Raw genomic sequence first — 20,767 nt, 5'->3', positions numbered from 1 at the left:
TTAGATCAGTTACCTTGGTGCTATGGCAGCTCAAGTCAACATACAAACTAGCTGTCATAATTGTCCACATGGTTTTCCTTCCTCCATTGTGCTGATTTTATGTAGACCACTGACCCATTCAGTGTGCTGAATGTACAGAGAACCACCACTCCTGCCCCTTACTCTGGGGGCAGATGTAACTCACAGATATTACAGGGTATGTTGTGTGGCTGCTTCTGCTGTAGTTTTACTCTTCCTTTCTTTTTACACCAGAACCAGTAATTTCAGAGCTGCAGGGTGTGTTTAATTGACTCATTCCTTCAAAAATACCAACTCATTTGTGTGATGTACAAATGCAATTAAAGGGAAGAAGGAGAAGTCAAGATAGTCCTGTTTTTGCAGCAGCTCCTCATTGCTTTAGTGGAGTTAAAGTCACACAGCTGATTCCTGGTGCATGAAATACTCCTTAGTGACCAGATAGAGATGAAAAGTCTCTGTACGTCTGATATTTAGCAGTGAGATTTTTCTGCTTTCTTGCCCAATATCTGAAGTCAGTACCTTTTCTTTAAAACTGGATCCATAATAACTGAGATGTGTGTCACACACTGGGTGTCTCACACTGGGGATTGATTCCACTGGCAGAATGAAGGGCATTTTTGTTTGAAAAGCAGATATAATTTTTTTCACTAAAACCTGATGTTGAAGAGTTTTAATACTAATTATTTTGTGATGTGTTCCTGTGTATATAATTAATTGACTGTCATAAGATTCCTTATGCTAACAAGGAATTTGAATTAAGATGACTGAAAAGGTTTTACACCCATCAGTTTCTATCTGGCTTGTTTTCCTGTCTTGTGCTGCTGAAATTTGCCAGCATGTTTAAACCAATGTAGAAGTGGGCTGTTTCCAAAAGCTCAGGGAGCAGAAATCTGATCCCCCACAGAGAGTGATGAGTTTTCCATTAGAGCTTGGTAGCTGATCTGCCTCATTGTGTGAGTTCTAGATCTGGCACAGACAGGCAGTGGGAGTGCAGAGGTGAGGAAGAGGTGGGCTTTTTTGCCTGGGGAGAGTATCCCTAGCAGGAGACTGCCAGTTTATAATCTGCAAAAGTCAGTGTAATCTGAGGGTACTTAAAGATGGCTGCTGTTCTTGCAGCAGCACTGCTCTGTGTGACCATAAAGGTATCTGAATGGATGAGCTAAAATCAAATATCACAAAACAGGTTAATTTTCAGTTTCCTGATTCCTTGGCTGTGTGGCTGCTTTTACAAAGAGGTAATGTCAGGACAAATAAGCAATATAAAATCCTTCAATGATGTGAAAGACTTTCCTACACAGAAGGGACACAATACATTCTTTCTGTTTAGTAATGAACAAGAAAAGATGAATTTAAATGCAACAAGAATGTTTCTGATAAGATGTTAGGAGCATTTTTTAACTTTAAAAATAATGAAATATTAGATTACCTGTAAATATTATGGTATTTTTGTGACTGGGAAGTTCTTTGAATTGGTTTAGATGCAGAAATTACATGGGTTTAACTCATCTTTGAAAAGGAGGACCAGCTAGGTAATCCCTCAGGCTCCCTCTGATTCTGTTTTCCTACGACAGTGTATAAGGAAGAGTAAATGAGTAATATTGTTATAAAGTTGGTATTTGAGACATCCTGTTTCATGCTATTTGAGTGCTTCTTTACCATGCTTTACAATTTGGTTGAATTTTGTAGTACAACAGGAAAATGTAGGACACCTATGCTTACTTTTCTGTAATAGATGCATTCCCCATAAGCTTGTTAGAGTGGAAAGAGAAAAACTTACAGAAAACATGGCAGAACATTTTACCAGAAGATTCTTAATGAAGTTTCTCAAAGGTTGATCTAATTTAATTAAGTATCTGTGTTGGTTGCTATGGTACAAGAAAAGGAATGTGCTGATAAAATGTTCATGGTAGACAAAATTAGAAGGCACTGACAGTGTGCAGATTACTGAACACCAGAAATGAGTACTTTAAACATATTAACAGGATGGGAAATACATTTTAAAATTGGAAAAGTTAAGAAAGTAAAAATTAGGTTTTTTTCCTCCCTGTAAAGTGGGAGACCATTAGTTGGAGATAACTGCAGAATGATAGCCCCAGTGAATTTCTTCAAAGCTTTGTCATTATAGTAAAATACAGATATTGGGAATGGTCTGCTTTTCTTGGTGCTGATATATCAGAAATTTGAAACTTCTATTGCTGTTGTCAGCCTAGTCAGAACCTTAGCTTACTAAGGGTAGTTGCTAAAATATAATCCATGTCTCTAAAGTTCTTACAGGAAGCTGGGGGGAAAAGAGCATCTTTAAAGTTATAGAATGGCTGTGACTGTCCATGCATAAATTTAGGATTGGAGGCTTATTAATATTTAGAGCTTTGAAATTCATTTTTGAAGAAAGAGGATAAGACAGGTAATTATGTGAGAAATTTTTAAAGGTAATGTAAAACAAACAAGGATAGGATTTATGGCATGAATCCTAGCTAGTGCTTGACTTGAGATCTGTGATAAGATTTGGTTTGATGTTTCCTGTTGGCTATTTTATTCTTGTCAGGGTTAGTTACTTAAGAGAAACATTGCTTCATGTTTTGACCTAAATGTGGGAAGGAAATCTCTCTTATCCATCAAGTACAGTTTTATAACTTGGCAATTACCCCTGATTTAGAGACTGATGATGAATTTAGGAGAAAAAAAGGAATCTCCATACAAGAGGTGGGCTTTAGAAATTTTAAATATAGATAACTGCATTCTATAATTATTTTATACAGGTAATTCTTGAGGATTTTCTTCCTGAAAGTGTTAGCCAAGTGGATGGCCATTTCTCTTGAGTACCGTTTCTTAGTAGGTTTTTGTTTATGCAATAATAACAATCCAAAAGATATGTGTGCAGTGAGAGAGACTCAGAAATTATTGTATAGTGTTTGACCTTCTACAGTAACCAATAATTTTGCCATTTTTTTTCTCAGAAAAAAAAGGGAGATGAAAATAACAGGTGTGGTGAGAGGAGCATTTCAGGATGTAATCTCTTCTGCAACAAAAGCTGTTGACTACTAACAGCCATCAGATAAGAAGATGATTGCTCTCTCACTATTAAAATGGCATAAACTTATTTAACTCTGTTCTCTTTTCCACACTGTTTTAGCCATTAACCGACCAGATATAACAGACACAGAAATGGAAACTATAATGGACACTATTGTTGATAGTCTCTTCTGTTTTTTTGTTACACTTGGTAAGTTTCCAAATTCTAGCATATTTTCCATATTCAGTGAGATAACTAGAAGTCTAGTGATTTCATATAGAAAATTAAAAGCAGAATTAGATCTGTGACCAAAATCTCAATCATTCACAGGGTGGGATAATGATCTTGCTCAAATATCACTGCTTTCTATCACTCAAATATCTTGCTTTATATCACTGCAAAGTACAATGAAGGTTGGCCTTCATGGGAGTTGAGTCTTAGTCTTCAGTACCAATGGGAGGAGAATACTGAAATGCAAAGGTTTGGATGCTAGGTTCTAACAAAATTCTAGTTTGCAATGAAGATAGTAGTGCTTTGAGTTTGGATTTGTCATTCTCCAAGAAAAAACCATACCCCTAAACACCACAGAGTTAGAAGAAAAAAATTCCTCACACAAACCCTGCAAAGATCTAACTGAAATAACTTCCTAACGGAATAGGAAGATAAATTAAGTTTACTTATTTTATTGTGAGTTTCCTTTATGCTTAGCTGATACATTTTTCATAGTGATGACATTTAACTTAAATTGTAACTGAAATTGGTCCATCTGAGATAGCTTTCCTACAAGGGGAGCTGGGGATTGCCATGGGGCAGTCTCTTCAAGAGAGATTCCCTTTGACCCATTCAGTTCTTTCAAATGTTAGTGTGATACAAATTAATGTCTTTTCCTCAGTCACTTAAAATCTGTGGTTTTGGAATTTTCATATTTGTATAGATAAGTGAAAAACTGTAGCTAAATGTTTTGAAACCTGAAAGCCACTGGAAAATGTGCTTTTGAAAATAGCATTACCATAGATAGATAGTCCTGGACATAGCAGTGAGTAGTAATGGATACATTGTGGTGGTATAATACTTATTATTGTGTACAAGGGACTTCTAATCTTTTGAAAATAACTTCTAATGCATCTGCATGAGATAGTTTGTCCCCTCCAACAGTGGATGAGCTTTCTTTCTAATATCTACTCTATTTCTCATAAATTGTTATATGGGGTATTCACTTCTGTAAAACTTTATTTAATATTTCTATATAGTATTTTTCATTTCATAGAAAAAGACTGCAAGAGAAAAGTTTAATGTAAGTTTGTATTTAATCTGAGAATGTTAGTTAAAGTTGTTTATAAAAAGTAATGTAATACAGAATCTGAAATGGCAATGCATGTAGAAGTCAATGTATCTTTTATTAGGCGCTATACCTATAATCAGATGCTCAAGAGGAACTGCAGCTGAAATGGTGGCAGTGGTAAGAACTGTTTTTCTAAGCACCTATCATTGCTTTACAACCTTCCAAACATCACTTTCACTTTCCTCAGTACTAGACAGAGATCTAGTGTCATTGTATCCTTCTCCTTGTGAAGGAAATAAAACTGGAAAAGAGGTACATTCACTTTCCTTTCTGATTCCAGTTCCACAGAACTTCTGTAGAAGCTGTAATGTTAGGGAATCAGATAATGGGAAACTTAAATATAAATAATTATTCCTAATATAGAGTTTATCGAGATTTTCTAATATGTGTTATAATTAAGCTGCATCTACAACTTTAAAAGTGGCTGTTGGACCTGTGTTCCTCTGTGTGTATCAGTAAGAAATGTTTATCTATCTTACTGGGAAACCCTGCAAGTACAAGACATTTTTAGTATAGCAAATTAAACTGACATTGAACTTGATCATCAAATAGGAATGGAATGACCAAACTAAATCACAATTAACAACCTCTACAGAACTGTCTTCATTAAGAGTCACTGGGGTTCATTTCTTCCATCTTCTTTGCATTTTCTTTGTCAGTGAAATGGTAATACTGATTAAAGCATGCAGTGTGCATGCACTCATATTGAGGATAATCTCACTTTTATGAAACAATTGTATGGTAGTGTCTGCCAGCCCAATTTGCTGCTTCTTTTGTCGTTCCCTCTTGATGCTTCCTACTGGTGTTTTTCACTTGCATGTTTAGGGAATGGGTGCTAATTGGAATGGGATTAGTAGACATAAAGGAAACATCTTCAGTGTAGTCCTGGACATACATAGAAATGCTGGAGGGACAAAATTGATGTAAGATTTCTTTATTTCCCGTGTACACTAGTCTTCTGCATTTAAGACATTTATAAGCTACAAAAACAGCACAATACATCTTTTAATGTTGATCATGTAAAGAGGTTAGGAAACCATTGGTTTGTTAAAAGTGGCTTTGTTTTTTCCATCCTCAGAAACTGGATAAGAAGCTCAGAGAGAATCTAAGAGATGCCAGAAACAGTCTTTTTACAGGTGATACACTTGGAGCTGGCCAATTCAGGTATTGTGTTAGTCATTTTATTTTTCACATTTCGGTTGTCTGGGTAAATCACCACTGTACTGAAAACTGTAATTACAAGAATTTGGTTCAAATTCTATATTAATAGAATTTACATACTTTCAAGGGAGTTCTCCAATCCCACAGCATAACCCATTTAAAAACTTCTATAACTATTAAGAGTATGGCCCTAGCACAGTAAGTCAGAAGTTATGTTATGAACCAGTTAATTTTGTTTAGCCTCTAAACCCAGCAGGAGCCAAACTTCTGTAAATACACTCTGTTTACAGGGCTATGAAATGCAGTTGGATGTCTGAACATAGCTCTGAAGTCCTCAAAAAGAGAGACAGACCCATCTTCTTGCTTGTGAACACTACTACCAGTTTAGTTATATCAAAAGCAAGTGTTTCCCAGCTGATCCCTGTCTTGATCAGAGGACACTGCTTGAGGACTACCACCTGGATAATTAAGGTCTGTTAAGCCATGACCATTTGAGTCCTTTGTGGATGCTTGTGAGCATCTGATAATGTGTTCTCAGTAGCATCCCTGTACACTGTTGCCTCCAGACAGGTGAATACTCCACAGGTTGCCTTAGGAAGGTGTGTTATGAGAGCCTCTGTTCATGAAAAGGAGGAGAGGTATTGGCAAGACCATAGCTGAAGGAAACTTACAGTCTGCTAACTGAGTATAAAACAATCATCATACTTTTATCTCAAATTAAAATCAAGGCTTGGATAAAAGGCACAAAAACATCAACATTGGCAAAAGGAATGAGATTGAAAGGAGAGAGAATAGTTGTGAAATACCAGTTTCTTCATTTTCATGGGAACTGCATTGTAAGCACTGCTTTTCCTTCAGAGGCATGGCTTGTGTTCCTGATAGTGTAGCATCATTGCCCTCAAAATTAAAATGCAAGATAAAGCAAACACAGGAAACTTTAACCAGTTGAATGGCTTCAGATCTTTACTTTAGTTTTTCAGAATCAGCTAAGGCTTTTGAGATTATACATTTAAGTGAATATACTTACTGCAAGGAAATCCAGAGCATGGAATTTAAATGCTTTTTCTCTGTTCAAAGGCACTTCAACTGCATGTTGTAGGGATTATGTGCTTAAGAGAAATGGTTATTATAATGTTCTGTCAGCTCACAGTCTTCCTGTCTTCACTATAAGCTTTTCATGTAGCCATAGCCCAAGACCTTTAGGCATGACTGCATTTTTTACAATTTTTACAAAATTGGGTATTGATGGAATTACCACAGTGCATCTCAGAAGTTCATAATTTACTTTTGTATGGACTTTATGTACAAGCAAAGAGCAAAATGAAATTAGAAACCCTTGGAAGTGAGATTCTATATTTGAGGATCATAATGGGGATTAAGGTCAAATAGTACCCACTGAAACAGTTTTTTGGAACTCAAACATATATCCACACAAAGATGTGGATAAGTTAGTTAATACCTAAAAAGTCAGTGTTTCAACTTCTGCTCAATATTTTTATATTGGTAATTTCACTAAGTATAAAATAATCTCTTTATCATTACTGAGATTTGATTAATGGAATTTATCGTAGTGATCAGCCCCAGTTATTTTTGGGAAGGCTGGAGGAGCTCAGCAGTAGGCAGTTTTTCTTTTATCTTGAAGTAGATATGTAAGTGGCTGATATCACTCAGGATGTTAGTGGGGTGCTTTAACCATGTTTAAAGAAGTACTAACACAGTGTCATCTTTTCAGCTTCCAAAGGCCCTTATTAGTCCTTGTTGACAGAAACATAGATTTAGCAACTCCTCTACATCATACTTGGACATACCAAGCTTTAGTGCATGATGTTCTGGTAAGGATAAATCTGATTTTGTTACCAAAACTATTTTTTCACTCAGTTTGTTGTTAAAACTTATTATCAGATTCTCTCTTAATCCAAAATCTGTTTTGTCTGTTTTATTGTTTTAATAAAGAATAACTTGAAAGATTTTTCTCTAGAAGGTTTATTTAGCAATAATTTCTCAAATATTTTAAAAGTTGAAATCTTGGTATCATCAGAAGATAGCAAATTCAGCAATCCCGGCTTTTTTTTCAGTTGCTCATGATCTGTAGGTTATGTGATATCCAAACTCCATTTAGTGCAATTCAGTTTTGAAAAAGAAATGCTTTTTATTTGTTTTTAAACCAGTTTTGATTTTAGTTTGAACTTCTGAAAATGCTGTTTCCTGTTTTTCTCCACAAGGTGGTGTAGGTGTTCAGTGCAGAGTGGTGTACAGTCCTACTGAAAGGAATCTAAAACAGATTTTTTAATTTTTTTTTTTAAATTTAGATAACCTTAAGCTGCCGTTATTTCCTCAGATTTATTTTATAAAACCAATAGTAGAAATGTACTTGAATGATAGCTCATTCTGTTTACCTCCGATTTGTGCATTTTGTATATAGATGTGAAGTAAATAATTAAAAAACAAGAATAAGAGTAATTAGTATCTGAAGCTTTTTTATGTGCTGAGAGTTACTGTGAAAATAATTTCAATATCTGTCTTTGGGAATTATTTAGATTTATTATTGAGACTGCTATAGGCATACATGAAATATGCACATATGTGTTGATATACAGAGTTGATGGTGAACTGTATAGTAATCCATAGTGTCCAGAAACTTGTGTTGCTATGATGAAAATATTTCAGCACTAATACAATGTTTTAGGGTACTTGTAAATTTTATTTTATGTAATTAATTCATTATCACAAATCCTGTCCTATTAAACTTAAGAGTGCTTTCTGCAAATAACAATTTTTGGCCTAGTTTCTTTGGGAAAGGGGTGTCTGGAAAAACCACAGTTTGCACCAGGTTTTCTCCAGTAAGTGTTGAACTGGCTAGAGACTTGCAGATAGAAGTAGTGAATTTCTACAAGTTTCTTTTTAAATTAGTGTTGGGTGCCCTCAAGCATGAGTTGGGATAGGACTTCAGTTCATCAAGATGCAGTGATCAAAGATGTACTGGAAGCTGAGGACAGCTAGTGCTACAAATCTGGTGGGATATTGGAGTAACCCTGGAAGACTTACTCAGTGAGATTGGATCTCTACTGCATCAGTAGAGTTCTGTAGTTTCTCTGGACTAACCTGTTAAATGTTGTATCTTAAAAGTGCACAGATTAGGGATTTTTTTCATGAAATTGTAACCAAGGGGTCTGTCGTTCCATGACAAGGGCAAAAGTTTTATTTCAAAACTAGTCAAGTTACCTTGAAGGCAAGCTTGCCAAACTCTTCACATACTGAGCATAATATTCCATGAAATAACTGCAGTAGTCTTTTAAGACACCATAAATTGTAACCATGAAATTGTTACCAAGATGTTGATTATGTAAACTATGCTTTCAAACAAACTGAGTTTTGTTTAAGGTCTCAGTTACAATAGTCCAGGAATGCTGTGCAGTGTTGAACTACCCAGGCACGAAGTTGAGTACTGCATCCATTGAGATCATAACCATGCTGTTTCTACACAGAAACATGCTTACATGAAGGGATTTGTATTTATGAATAAAAATCCTTTCATCAGTGGATACAGAAAAATAGGTAGAGGCATGGAGGCATGCTTAGAAAGCCTTATAAGGGCAAAATGGGGGGTTGAAAAGAAGAACACTAATCAATAAGAATTATTTTAGGAAAACTTGTAAATGCCAAAACTAACTTTAAAACGCAGGTCACTGGTTAAAATGATCCAAAACATGTATCTCCATTAAAAATTGTAGCTAAATATAATTTGGCTATAATTATAAAATTATAAATTATAAAATTAATGTTTTTCTCTTCAAGTTTTTATCAAATATGTGTCCTTGAAATGTAGTATTTTTTGCTGAAACATAAAACACCTCTTGTAAGATGAGGTTTGTGCTCATCAACTCTATGTGTTTCCTTTGAGTAGCTACTTGGTTCTGTTTCTATTCTGGTATGGATCATTTGAAGTATTAAGTCCCTGCCAGGGTTTAACTAGAAACATTTTAAAACTTTATTTGACAGTTTCACTCACAGGGATCCATTTCTGTATACTTTAATGAAACTAATAAAGTGATGTTTTATTTCTGGAAAAAATACCTATTCTAAAAGGTTCATAACAGTTTCTGTGTAGTTGAAGATTTCACTCTATCATTATTTCTCAAGCAAAGAGCACCTTTGAAGTTTCAAGTGTCCTTGAAAAGAGCTAGGACAAAGTCAGCAAGTGGAATACTTGTTAATACTCTTTGTTGAAAACCAGAGAGAATAGGTAAGCTTCAGAAAATGCAGGGCAGTCTTTGGCAGTGGGGGAAAGAACCAGAAGACCCACAGGGAGCAGTTGGTGATGTGAGCAGAATTGTGTCCTCTAGCAAAGGAATGTAGTTACTATGTTCATGCATCTGTGGAAGAAGAAAAACTATATGGAAAAACAGCAGCTTTGTTGCAAAGTTTTGCTTTATCATGGATTCACTATTTTACTAGTGCTCAAAAAATTAGGGAAAGAGCTGTGAAGGTGTGGCTAAGTAGTCCTCTTAGTGAGTAATCCTGTTGCTGTTGTCATCAGCTTCTTGGCAGCTTTGATACTTGCCTTGTAGCTATGTAAGTGAACAGATTTTTTGTCTGCAACATAGATACTTACTACTTCGAAGTTTTGGGGAGTTGCTAGTTTTTAGAAAATATTCTAGAAGTTTTTTTAGAAAATATTCTAGAAAATATTTTGTTGAGTATAAAAGACTGAATAAACAATTAAATTGTCGAATATTTACATAAGATTCTTCTTTATTGTAGGATTTCCATTTGAATAGAGTTAACTTGGAAGAATCAGCAGGAACAGAAAGCACTCCAGCAGGTGCAAGACCTAAGAAAAAAAATAAGAAGTCCTATGATTTAACTACATCTGATAAATTCTGGCAAAAGCATAAGGGCAGGTAAGCTGTAAAGGTATACAGTTTATATTCATTTAGTCAATATAAACTCTAAGTATTCTTCATATATGGCAGTTCTGTTTTAAGCTTCCTTGAAAATCTTTTCTAGCTTGGGGGCCTTTCTTTTTAAGCTGTATTGAGTCTGGCTGAGATGAACTTCATTCCCAACAGCAGCCCTCAGTGCTGTGCTTTGCATTGGTGGCTGGAAAGATGTCAATAACACACCAGTGTTTTGGCTACTGCTGGGCAGTGCTCCCACAGCATCAGCACTGTCTCCCCAACATTCCTCCCCACCAGCAGGCTGAGGGTGGGCAAGGTCTTCAGAGGGGGCATAGCCAGGACAGCTCACCCAAAGTGACCAAAGAGATACTCCATACCTTTCCATACCATACTGTACCATCCATTCCATTCCACTGTTCAGCAGTAAAAGCCAAGAGAAAGGAGAAGTGTGCAGTGTTCAATGGGATTTTTTTTTAATGTTTTTCTTCTGGAGCAACTGCTCTGCCTACCAAAGCTCTGCTTCCTGGGGAATGGCCAGACATCATCTGTTGATGGGAAATAGAGAATAAAACCTTTCATTTTCCTTTGCTTTGACACATAAGCTTTCCTTTTTTCAACCACCTGTATCTTGACCCATGACTTTGGGGTTTTTCCACCTTGCTTTCTCCCCTGTCTTGCTGAGGAGAGAAGTGATAGAGTCACTTGGTGAGCAACTGGCATGCAACCAGGGTCAAACCACCACATAAGGAATGATTTTTGCCAGTATTCATTGTCCATGATAATTGTCTGTTATTTCTTTGTTACAGAGCTCAAATTGTTCTTACCAAAACTACATAAAATTATTGAAAGCAGTGAATATATCTTAGAAAGTTAAAGTAAACCTACAGTAAAAAAGTTAAAGTAAACCTCCATTATATCAAGATGTCATTATTTTGACTGATTTGATTCTGCTGTGTGATTTATGTATTGTTATTTCCAAAAAGGTTTTTATTGTCTGGTTCTAGTATTTCAGTTTGTTGATTTAACTGAGCTTAATGCAGACTATTGCATTAGTCCTTTTCCAGAGGTGGCTGAGTCTGTTCAGCAAGAACTGGAATCTTACAGAGCCCAAGAAGATGAAGTCAAAAGACTTAAAAGTATCATGGTAAGTTTTATCACCTGTATGTGTTTTATGTAATAAAACACATAATAGGGCTTGTAGAGATAACACCCCACCCGTGTCATCCCATGGACAAAAATTTACATTGCATGCTGAATTTTAGGCATGATATGATCTTAAAAGTAGGACTATAAGTACCATATTTCATGAGAAGTTTCCATTTCTTGTTCATTGGTGTTGCAATTATATAACTTCCATACTAACTGAAAAACCCAATCCAGACATTAATACCATTATGATAAAATAGATTCTAAATATACTGACTTTATCTGCATGCATGATATTTGTATTTATTATGACTATTTTTATTCCTCTTTTCAAACCCTTCCTCAAAACCCAGGGCATTGAAGGGGAGGATGAAGGAGCAATAAGTATGCTTTCAGATAATACAGCTAAGCTAACTTCAGCTGTCAGGTAAGTAGTCAATAATACATTATTGTTGTTTAGTTATCTGTGAACCATTTTTAATTTTTTTTGTTATTGTACTTTTAGTGTTCTTTGAAATAAATATCTTTAAATGGAGGCTGTTCAGCTCTACAATATTTTAAAATGCTTTATAATTCTGATAAAGTTAAATGCAGTGTCCTAAACCAGTGCTTGCGTACGTAACTTCCACAATATGTTTGACTTTGGAGTCTTTTCTCAGCAAAGACAAGTAATCTAAGTGCATCATAGATTTGCTTGCACTCTTTCACCAAAATCCCCAACCTCTGCATTCTTTCATTTAAAAAAAATAGTGAAATCCCCTTCTTCAGGTGTCATGAGATCATTACATCAATATGTTGTCTTTTTTTAGTTCTAACCCTATTCTGTAATTTTAGATTTTAATAGCTTTTAAAGGTCCTTTCCAACCCAGATTGTTCTATTATTTCATAAATGTTTTAGTGCCTACTGTATATAGTGCACAATTCCATTAACAGTGCAAATCAGCAGGTTAGTTTGTATTTATTCTCTTCAGCTCTCTTCCAGAACTTCTGGAAAAGAAGAGGCTCATTGATCTTCATACAAATGTTGCAACAGCCGTTTTGGAGCACATAAAGGTACAATTGCTCTCTAACTTAAGTTTTCTGTCAGTAGTACTCCTTAACTTCAGGGATATATTTGAGGCAGTGAAGATAAAAAAATGAGCCTTCTCAATGGTACTACTTTTTCAGAATTCACTGTGTAGCATTACTTAGTGTTGAAGGGGGAGAGAGAATGAATTCTGAATGCCTCTGCATGGAAAGCAAAGAACACCACTTATTTTCTTATCAGAATTTACTAGTATAGTCTTTTTTTTTTTTAATGGTGGCCACAAGTGTTGGGTTGAAGTGTTTAAAAAAATAAGTTTATGAGGGTAGCGTTTTGTTTATTTTAGAGATGTATCATGGCAATTCATTACTTCGGTCTAAGCAATCTTCTGTTCTATATGTGTTTGTCAGAAGGGCACTGTTGACTGCTCACCAGCAAAACTGATACCCAGGGATGTGGCAATAATGATGCAACTTACTGAAGTGGTCTTTCCAGCACGGTCTGTGTTAGATGTCTTGTGCATAATTTAAGAACTTCACAAGGGAGTTTGTCTTTCCTGTTTTAAGTCTGCTGCCTTTGTCAGAGACCTTGCAGAGGGATTCATGTCAAGTGAAGGCCCCTGGTTACTGCCAGGATAACTTGGAAAATGGATTTGTTTTCACAGCAAGAAAACAGAAATTGTAGATGAGGCTTTCAGAAACACTGAAATTCTTTTCAGTTTTGGAAGGTGTTTCAAACACCAAGCCTCACTGAAAATCAGTAGTTAGATAGTTTTACCCCAAGCTACTTAAAATTCTTGGAAGGCAATGTGTTTTGAAGCTAGCTATAACATTTGTAAAGAATGTAAGATCTGTCCTCAGTTATTATTGCTGCTGGTTTTTTTAAGTACTCCATATGAATAAAGGATTAATTCTGCAATTAAATTGATAAATTCATATGCAAATTTATAAAGTTGGAGAAGAGGTAAGTGCCTGCACTTAGGTCATTACTGTAGGGGCTACTATATGGGCTTTTACACTATTAGATATGTCAATTTTCATATCTGACAATTTAAAAGCAGTACTTTATTACCACTGAAAAAAATTGAAGTCAACAATATTAATATTTTGATCCCTTGACTCTAAATTCGCTTTTCCAGGAAAGATACTGGCATGATAATGGCAGGCCTAGAGCAGTAGTATTCTATATATGATTTGTTGGTTGGAAAACAAGTTTCAGAGCAAGATGTAGAATGGCAGTAACATCAGTTTGGCTTTCCAGTATCCTATTGGCAGTGAGCTGGAGTCAGATGCATTAAATGATAGCAACACACTTGATTACCTAGAGGTGGAAGGAAGTGCCTTGTCTGGGCATTCAACCAGCCCTTGGCTTGCTGCTCTGATAGGGAAGATGCTATTAGGGAGTGCCCTAGGAGGGGTGGTCCATTCCTCCACCATTCTTAATTCTGGTACTGCAAAGTGCTCAGGCTCTTTACCTTCCTGTTGTATAAATGTCAAAGAAAATTGTGAGACAAATGGCCATGCAGTTTCTTCAATATATTGATATGTACATCTCCATCATCTTTTCTCTTGGTTTAAAAAGCATCAGTTCATCTCAGGATATTTAGGAAACTGTCTTAAAGTAATGCAGATGGACGCATTTTTTCTATTGGAATTTGCTTATGGTAAAGCTTTTTAACTGAATCAACGTAAAGTTTATTCCAGCTGCTTTCTCCTGACCATTTTCTCCTCTCTTTTCACCCTCCAGTGGTAGAAAAAGTATCTTTCAGTCTTAGTTGTGGAATTTTAGACAGGACATTATGCTACCTAATGGATTCCTCAAAAATACTCTCAAAAAGGACAGTGTCTCATCCAGTACTTTTAAAAGAAATTCTGATGAGACATTGACTCTGTGAATAAGAGGATTTATACACAGTTACATAATGAAACCAGATTAGGATAAGGCTGATTCTTTTTTGCAACTAAGTGCTAAGGTCATGAGGAGCTAGTGGGGCGCCATGCTCTTCTTCAGGTTACTGTATTTTCACTTCTAAAATAATCAAGAAATGCATTCATACTTTAAAATAGACTATTTGCATTATCCATTATGGGATTTTACTCTATTAGTTATTTGAGCATTTTTCTTCCCTATATATATAAGGTTCTATGCAAAGAATGCAAAAAGACCTGCTTTGGATATACTAAATGAACTAAATTTTTCTTGTGGTTATACTTTAATGTTCAGTTTACAGCTGCTTTCCACATTCTCTTGGATCATTTTCTAAGACACAGCAAGAGGAAACCAGAAATTAATCACATACTTACGGGTCCTGGCAGTTTTTTGGCTTAAGATTTAGTGAAATAATGGAAAGTATGCATCACTTTTTCATGAAGCTAACCATCAAGTATTTATTGTCAGTGCTTAGAACAAATGCATCCTTGTTTCGCATTTATTGGTTTTTTCCTCTGCTGAAGCTGGTGACTGAAGGTCTGGACCCAACAGATAACAGATTTAGAGCTAGAGTTGCCTATGTAGCTGCTTTAAAGTTTCAAGTAATGCATATCTTTGCATGTCATTATAATATTAGTAGAATTACTGATGTATGTTAAATCATAAATATAAAAAGATGCACACATATACTTTTGTAAAATGATGATTGGGGGGTAGATTAGATAATCTCTTGCTAGAATTCTACAGATGTGAATTTAAGTGGCAGATTTTTATATGTATTGTTAAATTATATGTATAAATGTATATGTATTATTAACTTACTTGTATTTGGCTTAGGTTATTTTTAAAATTCCTACATGGTTTTATTATGTATCTCTATTTCTGCTTGATCTCAAGGTTTGATACTTCGAATGATCTCTTAATTGGGATCCCCTTAATTGGGATTGACAGTAGCCTTTCAACTTTTCAAATTCATATTTTTAAAGGAATTCCACTATTTGAAGTACTCTGTTTTAAATAAGGTTACATTTTGGTCTTACACATACCATGAAAAGGTATGTGTTTGTGAAATATGTACGTCATGGTGGACCAGGCTGTTTTCTGTAGTTCAGAACTGATAATTCATTAACCTTCTAGTAACAACAGCTTTTTCTGAGCTCAGTTACAGTGACCTTCCAGTCATCATTCTGTGCAGTTCAGTGAAAAGGAATTGGCTGTGTCAGCCACTCCCAGCCTTCTTGCAGAGTTTCTCTTCCTCTCCATAGCAGCCCACTGTGATTACCTGACCAGCCTCCCTCATTCTGGAGGCAGTTATTTCTGGTCTTTCTCTGTCAGCATCTTTAAAAAGGACCTCAGATAGTTTCTTAGAAAATGTCTTCTTCTTCTGCATATTCTCTCTCTCTAAAATTAAGAACTTTTGTAGTGTAAAGAGGATAGAAGAGCTTCCAGCAAGTCTCTACAAAAATTACCCTCTAAGAGATTTTAATGGGTCCTGCCTCCACTTACTTGCTTTAAAAAGAATTGTGTTCATTTTGGAGTACAGTGCTCAAGTAGACTTTCCCATGCACTTCAGTAATTTTCCCTAAAATAAGTTTTGGCTTGCAAACAGCCTATTTCTAAAGATGATCAGTTGAAAACTTCCACAAATATATTTTTTTAAAAAAGCAAGCTGAAGTGTGGCACTTTAACTGCAATGTAGATCCTGTTTCTGAAAGGGCAGCCAGAAAGGTCTCTTGAATGAGATTGGTGTGGAACAAGATGTCATAATAGAAAGTCAAGAGCAGGAGGCAGAAAAGGAATAACTGTAAAAGCAAATGCATCTTTATTTTATTATTTTCTATTATTATTGATTTTTTTCACATTGCTTGCCAGTTTGGCACCCATAAGAACATATTCTTTGCTGTGTTTTTTATTGAATCTACAGGATTGTTTAGCTCCTATTCCCCAGCTTTTCCTCTTGGCATGCCTGTGAGTTTGCCATTGAGTGAGCAAAATTGCACTTATTTAAATTAAATGGGACATCTGCTTCTTATCAGCACCTCTTAGACAAGTTGGCTCTTCGAGAACTGTCTCATTGATGTGGCATATCTGGGATATCTATCAAAAGGTAACTAGTAGTGTTTAAGGCTATTCAGTAACCATATGAAATTTGATTAGGTGTCCATCCAATTCCTAGCAAACCAGTATAAGAAAAATATTGCCTTAATTAGATCTTTGATAGTAACTTTCATTAGTTATCTAATGAAGAAGCAGCTGAATAGGCTTACCACATTGATCCATCCCTTTAGTTTATCACATCAGACAGAGTCTCAAAAGTTTTACATTGCTGCTTATCTCTGATGTCCCTATTGTGGATAGAAAAAAATAGTGGGTAGGAAAAAAACCATGGACCTGAAGTTTTGGGATTTTCAGTTGGGGGATTTTCCCCCAAAGAGTGCTGAGTTCACACTTCAGAAGTAATTCTGCAAAATTTTTGAAGAGAGAGAGGGCACATGTATCATTAATGTTTCAGTTTAGGCTCAAAGTATAGCCCATATATGCAAACAGTGAATTTTCTTTGCTGCTGGTAATCTGTTTTGTTCAGCAGCCATAGTCAAACAGCCATAAAGTTGCACATGGCTGAGAAGAATTTTACCTATCCTGTGCTCCAAGTAAGTTAACAATTGTCAATCTGTTCTTAAAATTGAAATTGATGTTTGAATTACGAAATTTTATTTAGAAGTTGATCTGTAAACAAATATAGAGAATCTTTTTATGTTGTACATTTTTACATGCCATCTGAATAAATTTCTCGTAAACAGATCACCAGCTAAGATAATATGGGCTTTGCCAAATTCAACAGTAATATATTTAACTTTATAAGATCAAGTTTCCACATTTCAAGACAATCCCTTTTTTATTGGATGCCTTTTGTCAGGGAAAAATATTTTAAACTTAAAAACATTGAATTTAGCCTCACATAACAAGATACTAATGTAGATGAAATACAAAGAGCAAGTGAATGTAATGGAAATACTTAAAAATTTGTATTAGTTTCTTTGCAATTGCTTTATGCCTATAGAGAGATTTAAGGAAATTGTAATGCAGAAAATCTCCAAGGAGCTCTAGAGTTGAGGTCTCACATGGTTTACCAGATACAAATTGCATGTGATGTAAAGTCTTGGAAAAAGGCTGGTAGCTGGGTTCTAGTCAGACTTCCTACTGCTCTTTTAACATAAACTCAAGGGAAATATAGCTTGAAAGAAGCTCTAGTCCTTTTTGTTTTCCTCATTTCATGCATCTTCTATGTAGTCATAGTCATAGAAGACATTCTTCTGCCCCTAAAAGTAGCAGGGGTCATCTCTGAGTGCTCTTCATGGTAATTTACTTCATAAGGTATAATTGCAAGCATCCACAAATTAAGTTGTTGCTTTGCAAGTAAATGCTCTTCTCAAGGAGTTCAGTAAGTGGCAACTGAGAAATTGAAGCTTTGTATAGCTACCTGCATCATAAGCTAATCACCAAATACTTTCAATATAAAAATATTCTTGTAATTCATATCTTTTTTACTTTGCTTTCTCTTCTCCAGCTCTTTTTTTGAGGAACTTACAGTACTCAGAAGGTGAAATATCCTGATAGCCTTACACTAGAGAAATACCTTTTTTTTTTTTAGAGAGGTGGTAAAATAACTTTTTTGAAATTAATTTCTTATTTGTGATCTCAGGAATAATTTTAGTAGAATTCAGAAATATGTGAAAACCAGACTTCTAAAGTTTTTATGTCCTGTCATTAGAACTACTACTGCACTGAATAAAATATGCCATAGCAGTTTTAAATGCTTTGGCATTATCAGGCAAAATTTCTCAAATCATTTAATCCAAGAAAAGCAAGGTGACTCTTGCTCTCTCTGGCAATATCATTTCAGTCTCACAGCAGCAATGGTGTGGACCTGACACACTTCCAAAGCAGCAAGAGGGAGATCCACTCTGCCAATCTCCTGTTGGAGCCAATACATGGCTGAATGTGTTCAAACATCAGGATTTAGTTAGTTACCAGATACTAAGGTTTTGTAAGCTGAGTAGCTCTAACATTGGTTGTGATGCTACATTTTAATGCTCAAACACACATAATGATCTGCATTGTGAAGGAATGTTTTAAAATAAGTTCTGGAGTGCATTTTTCTATTTTTAGCTTGTAAGATCATGATCAATAAGTGCAAAGCTTGTCTGTTTGTGCAGATTTGCTGCAATGCAGTCATTACTTGCATGGCCATGTGATGTCTTCCATAAAGCTTTTGCCTCAATAATTTTGTGTAGTCCCTGTGCCATCCTCCCCAAAAAGGATTTTCACAACGTCTAGATGTGTCATTGTATAATGAGAGACTTCTTTTCCAGTGTCAACAAGATAATCTAATCATAAACTTCTCCATCTTTGGTGTGAGTGAATTATGGCAAGCCTTTGATCTGAGGTAGAATTTCTGTACCAGCCCAAGGTGGCAGCTGCCAACGTTTCTTCAGGATGATGCCTTAATGTATAAAGGAATTTCCCATATTTATCTGCATTGAATAATTGCCTTGTGGTCTGGGAGCCTGGAGGTTCAGAATAAACTGGACATAATATTCACTTGATCATTATTTTTTCCTTTTACAACATAGCAATGTGTATGATGGCATGTAGTTTTCAGCTGTGGCAAAGCCATAGTTGAAAACAAAGCTTCTCTTCCAGTTCAATATTCACAGCAGACACCCCTTGCTTAACTTGCTTTTTCACTTTTTAATATGATAATTAAATACACATCAACTTTCTGAGAGTTAATAAAAACATATTATAATACAAGCATTAGTTACTTTTACTGATAATGTATTTAAAAATAAAATTTTTAAAACTGTATTTTTAACTTAAACTGCATCCTTCTTAAAAGAGACAATAAATATTCTTTCACAATTTTAAGATGTTAACCCTAACACTTACTCTTAAACAGAGTCGAAAGCTGGATGTGTATTTTGAGTATGAGGAAAAAATAATGAGCAAATCCACTCTGGATAAATCTCTTCTGGACATGATTTCTGACCCAGATGGTGAGTACTTTAAATCTGAACTTGGTATAAAATTTGTCAAGCTATCCAATAAATCTATACCTGCTTGGATTTCAGGGTTGGTAAAGAGCAACCTGTGCAAGATTTGTAACGAAAGCAGCTTTTGATTGTTTTTCAGTAGCAGTCTAGAGAGTTTAATGCTTCAGTTGAGTAATATCCAAAATATTAGCTACTTCTGCAGTTCTACTAAAATCCTATCCTAACCACTTATTTTTGAAGGTCAATATATTTTATTTTTTGTGCTTTTGCAGTATTTAGTAGTCCAGCATGGCATTCTGTGAACAACAGTAATTCTTTAAAATCCTCCTGCATGTTTTATAACATATACATACCTCACGAGCACAATGAAAACATCATAGAATTTGACCAGATCAAGGGACTGTAATGTAGATAGCTCCTGCTTGTGTGAGGAAAGAGATGAATGGGACAGGTGGAGAGAGGAGACACAAGATGTAAATTGGCCAGTTCACTGGACTCACCTGAAGCTTTGCATGTGTTGATTCAGCTGTGCCAGGTCTGTTTTGACCATGTAAGAGCACGAGCAATGCATCCCAGCTTCTGTGTCAGAGAGGGGTCAGACATATCAGAGCATTGCACCCCAGGGGTGCTCGGGTTCTCTGTTAGCAGGAGTCACTGGGGGTCTTCCTCTGAAAGGCTGACCCAAATGATTTCTCAGCTTTTTGTACTATTTCAGCATCAATTCTTCTTCCAGTCTGTCACAGCCTGATGTGTGTCAAAACACTCTGACAGATTTCAGTATGATCTGATACCAGATGGCTGGAAGAAAATAACGTGCAGAGCAAAATTGTAAAACTTAAATTAGGATCTCTGACTTGTCTGCAAACTGGCATTTATGTTGGCAAACCTCAAGCATTTAGAGACCCAGGGTTCCTGCTTTTTTTCCAGTGTGCTTTTCAAGAAAACGTTTTGTTACTGCATGATTATGTGTGTAGTCTTACAGCTACATACTGAGCTTAATGCCTGCTTGGAGTTTGTATAATGATTCATATTTGTAGAAAGAGTATATATACATCCTGCTGACATTCTGCAAAAATCTTTTAATAGTGTCCATGCTGTATAATCAAAGGGCAGTAGGAGAAATAGTGCACAGTTGGTAGAAATCTGAGCTAAAATTTTAAAGATCTCATAATAGGTCAAGTC

The 20,767-nt window shown here is 35.6% G+C and overlaps 1 protein-coding gene across 1 annotated transcript in view; it reads left to right on the top strand.

The window, feature by feature from the left end:
• SCFD1 (sec1 family domain containing 1) overlaps positions 1-20,767 on the top strand; it is a 50,060-nt gene that overhangs the window by 9,669 nt on the left and 19,624 nt on the right. Inside the window, exons 7-15 of the mRNA XM_063160444.1 lie at positions 3,152-3,241; positions 4,435-4,490; positions 5,452-5,537; positions 7,267-7,366; positions 10,296-10,435; positions 11,486-11,576; positions 11,932-12,005; positions 12,550-12,631; positions 19,492-19,588. Of these exons, the coding sequence (XP_063016514.1) occupies positions 3,152-3,241; positions 4,435-4,490; positions 5,452-5,537; positions 7,267-7,366; positions 10,296-10,435; positions 11,486-11,576; positions 11,932-12,005; positions 12,550-12,631; positions 19,492-19,588 (816 nt within the window). The remainder of the gene's footprint in view (positions 1-3,151; positions 3,242-4,434; positions 4,491-5,451; positions 5,538-7,266; positions 7,367-10,295; positions 10,436-11,485; positions 11,577-11,931; positions 12,006-12,549; positions 12,632-19,491; positions 19,589-20,767) is intronic.

This window comes from Melospiza melodia, chromosome 6 (genome assembly GCF_035770615.1).
Source record: "Melospiza melodia melodia isolate bMelMel2 chromosome 6, bMelMel2.pri, whole genome shotgun sequence".
Lineage (NCBI taxonomy): Eukaryota > Metazoa > Chordata > Aves > Passeriformes > Passerellidae > Melospiza > Melospiza melodia.
The sequence above is the reverse complement of the archived record's forward strand: the minus strand, read 5'-3'. Positions and strand labels throughout refer to the sequence as shown.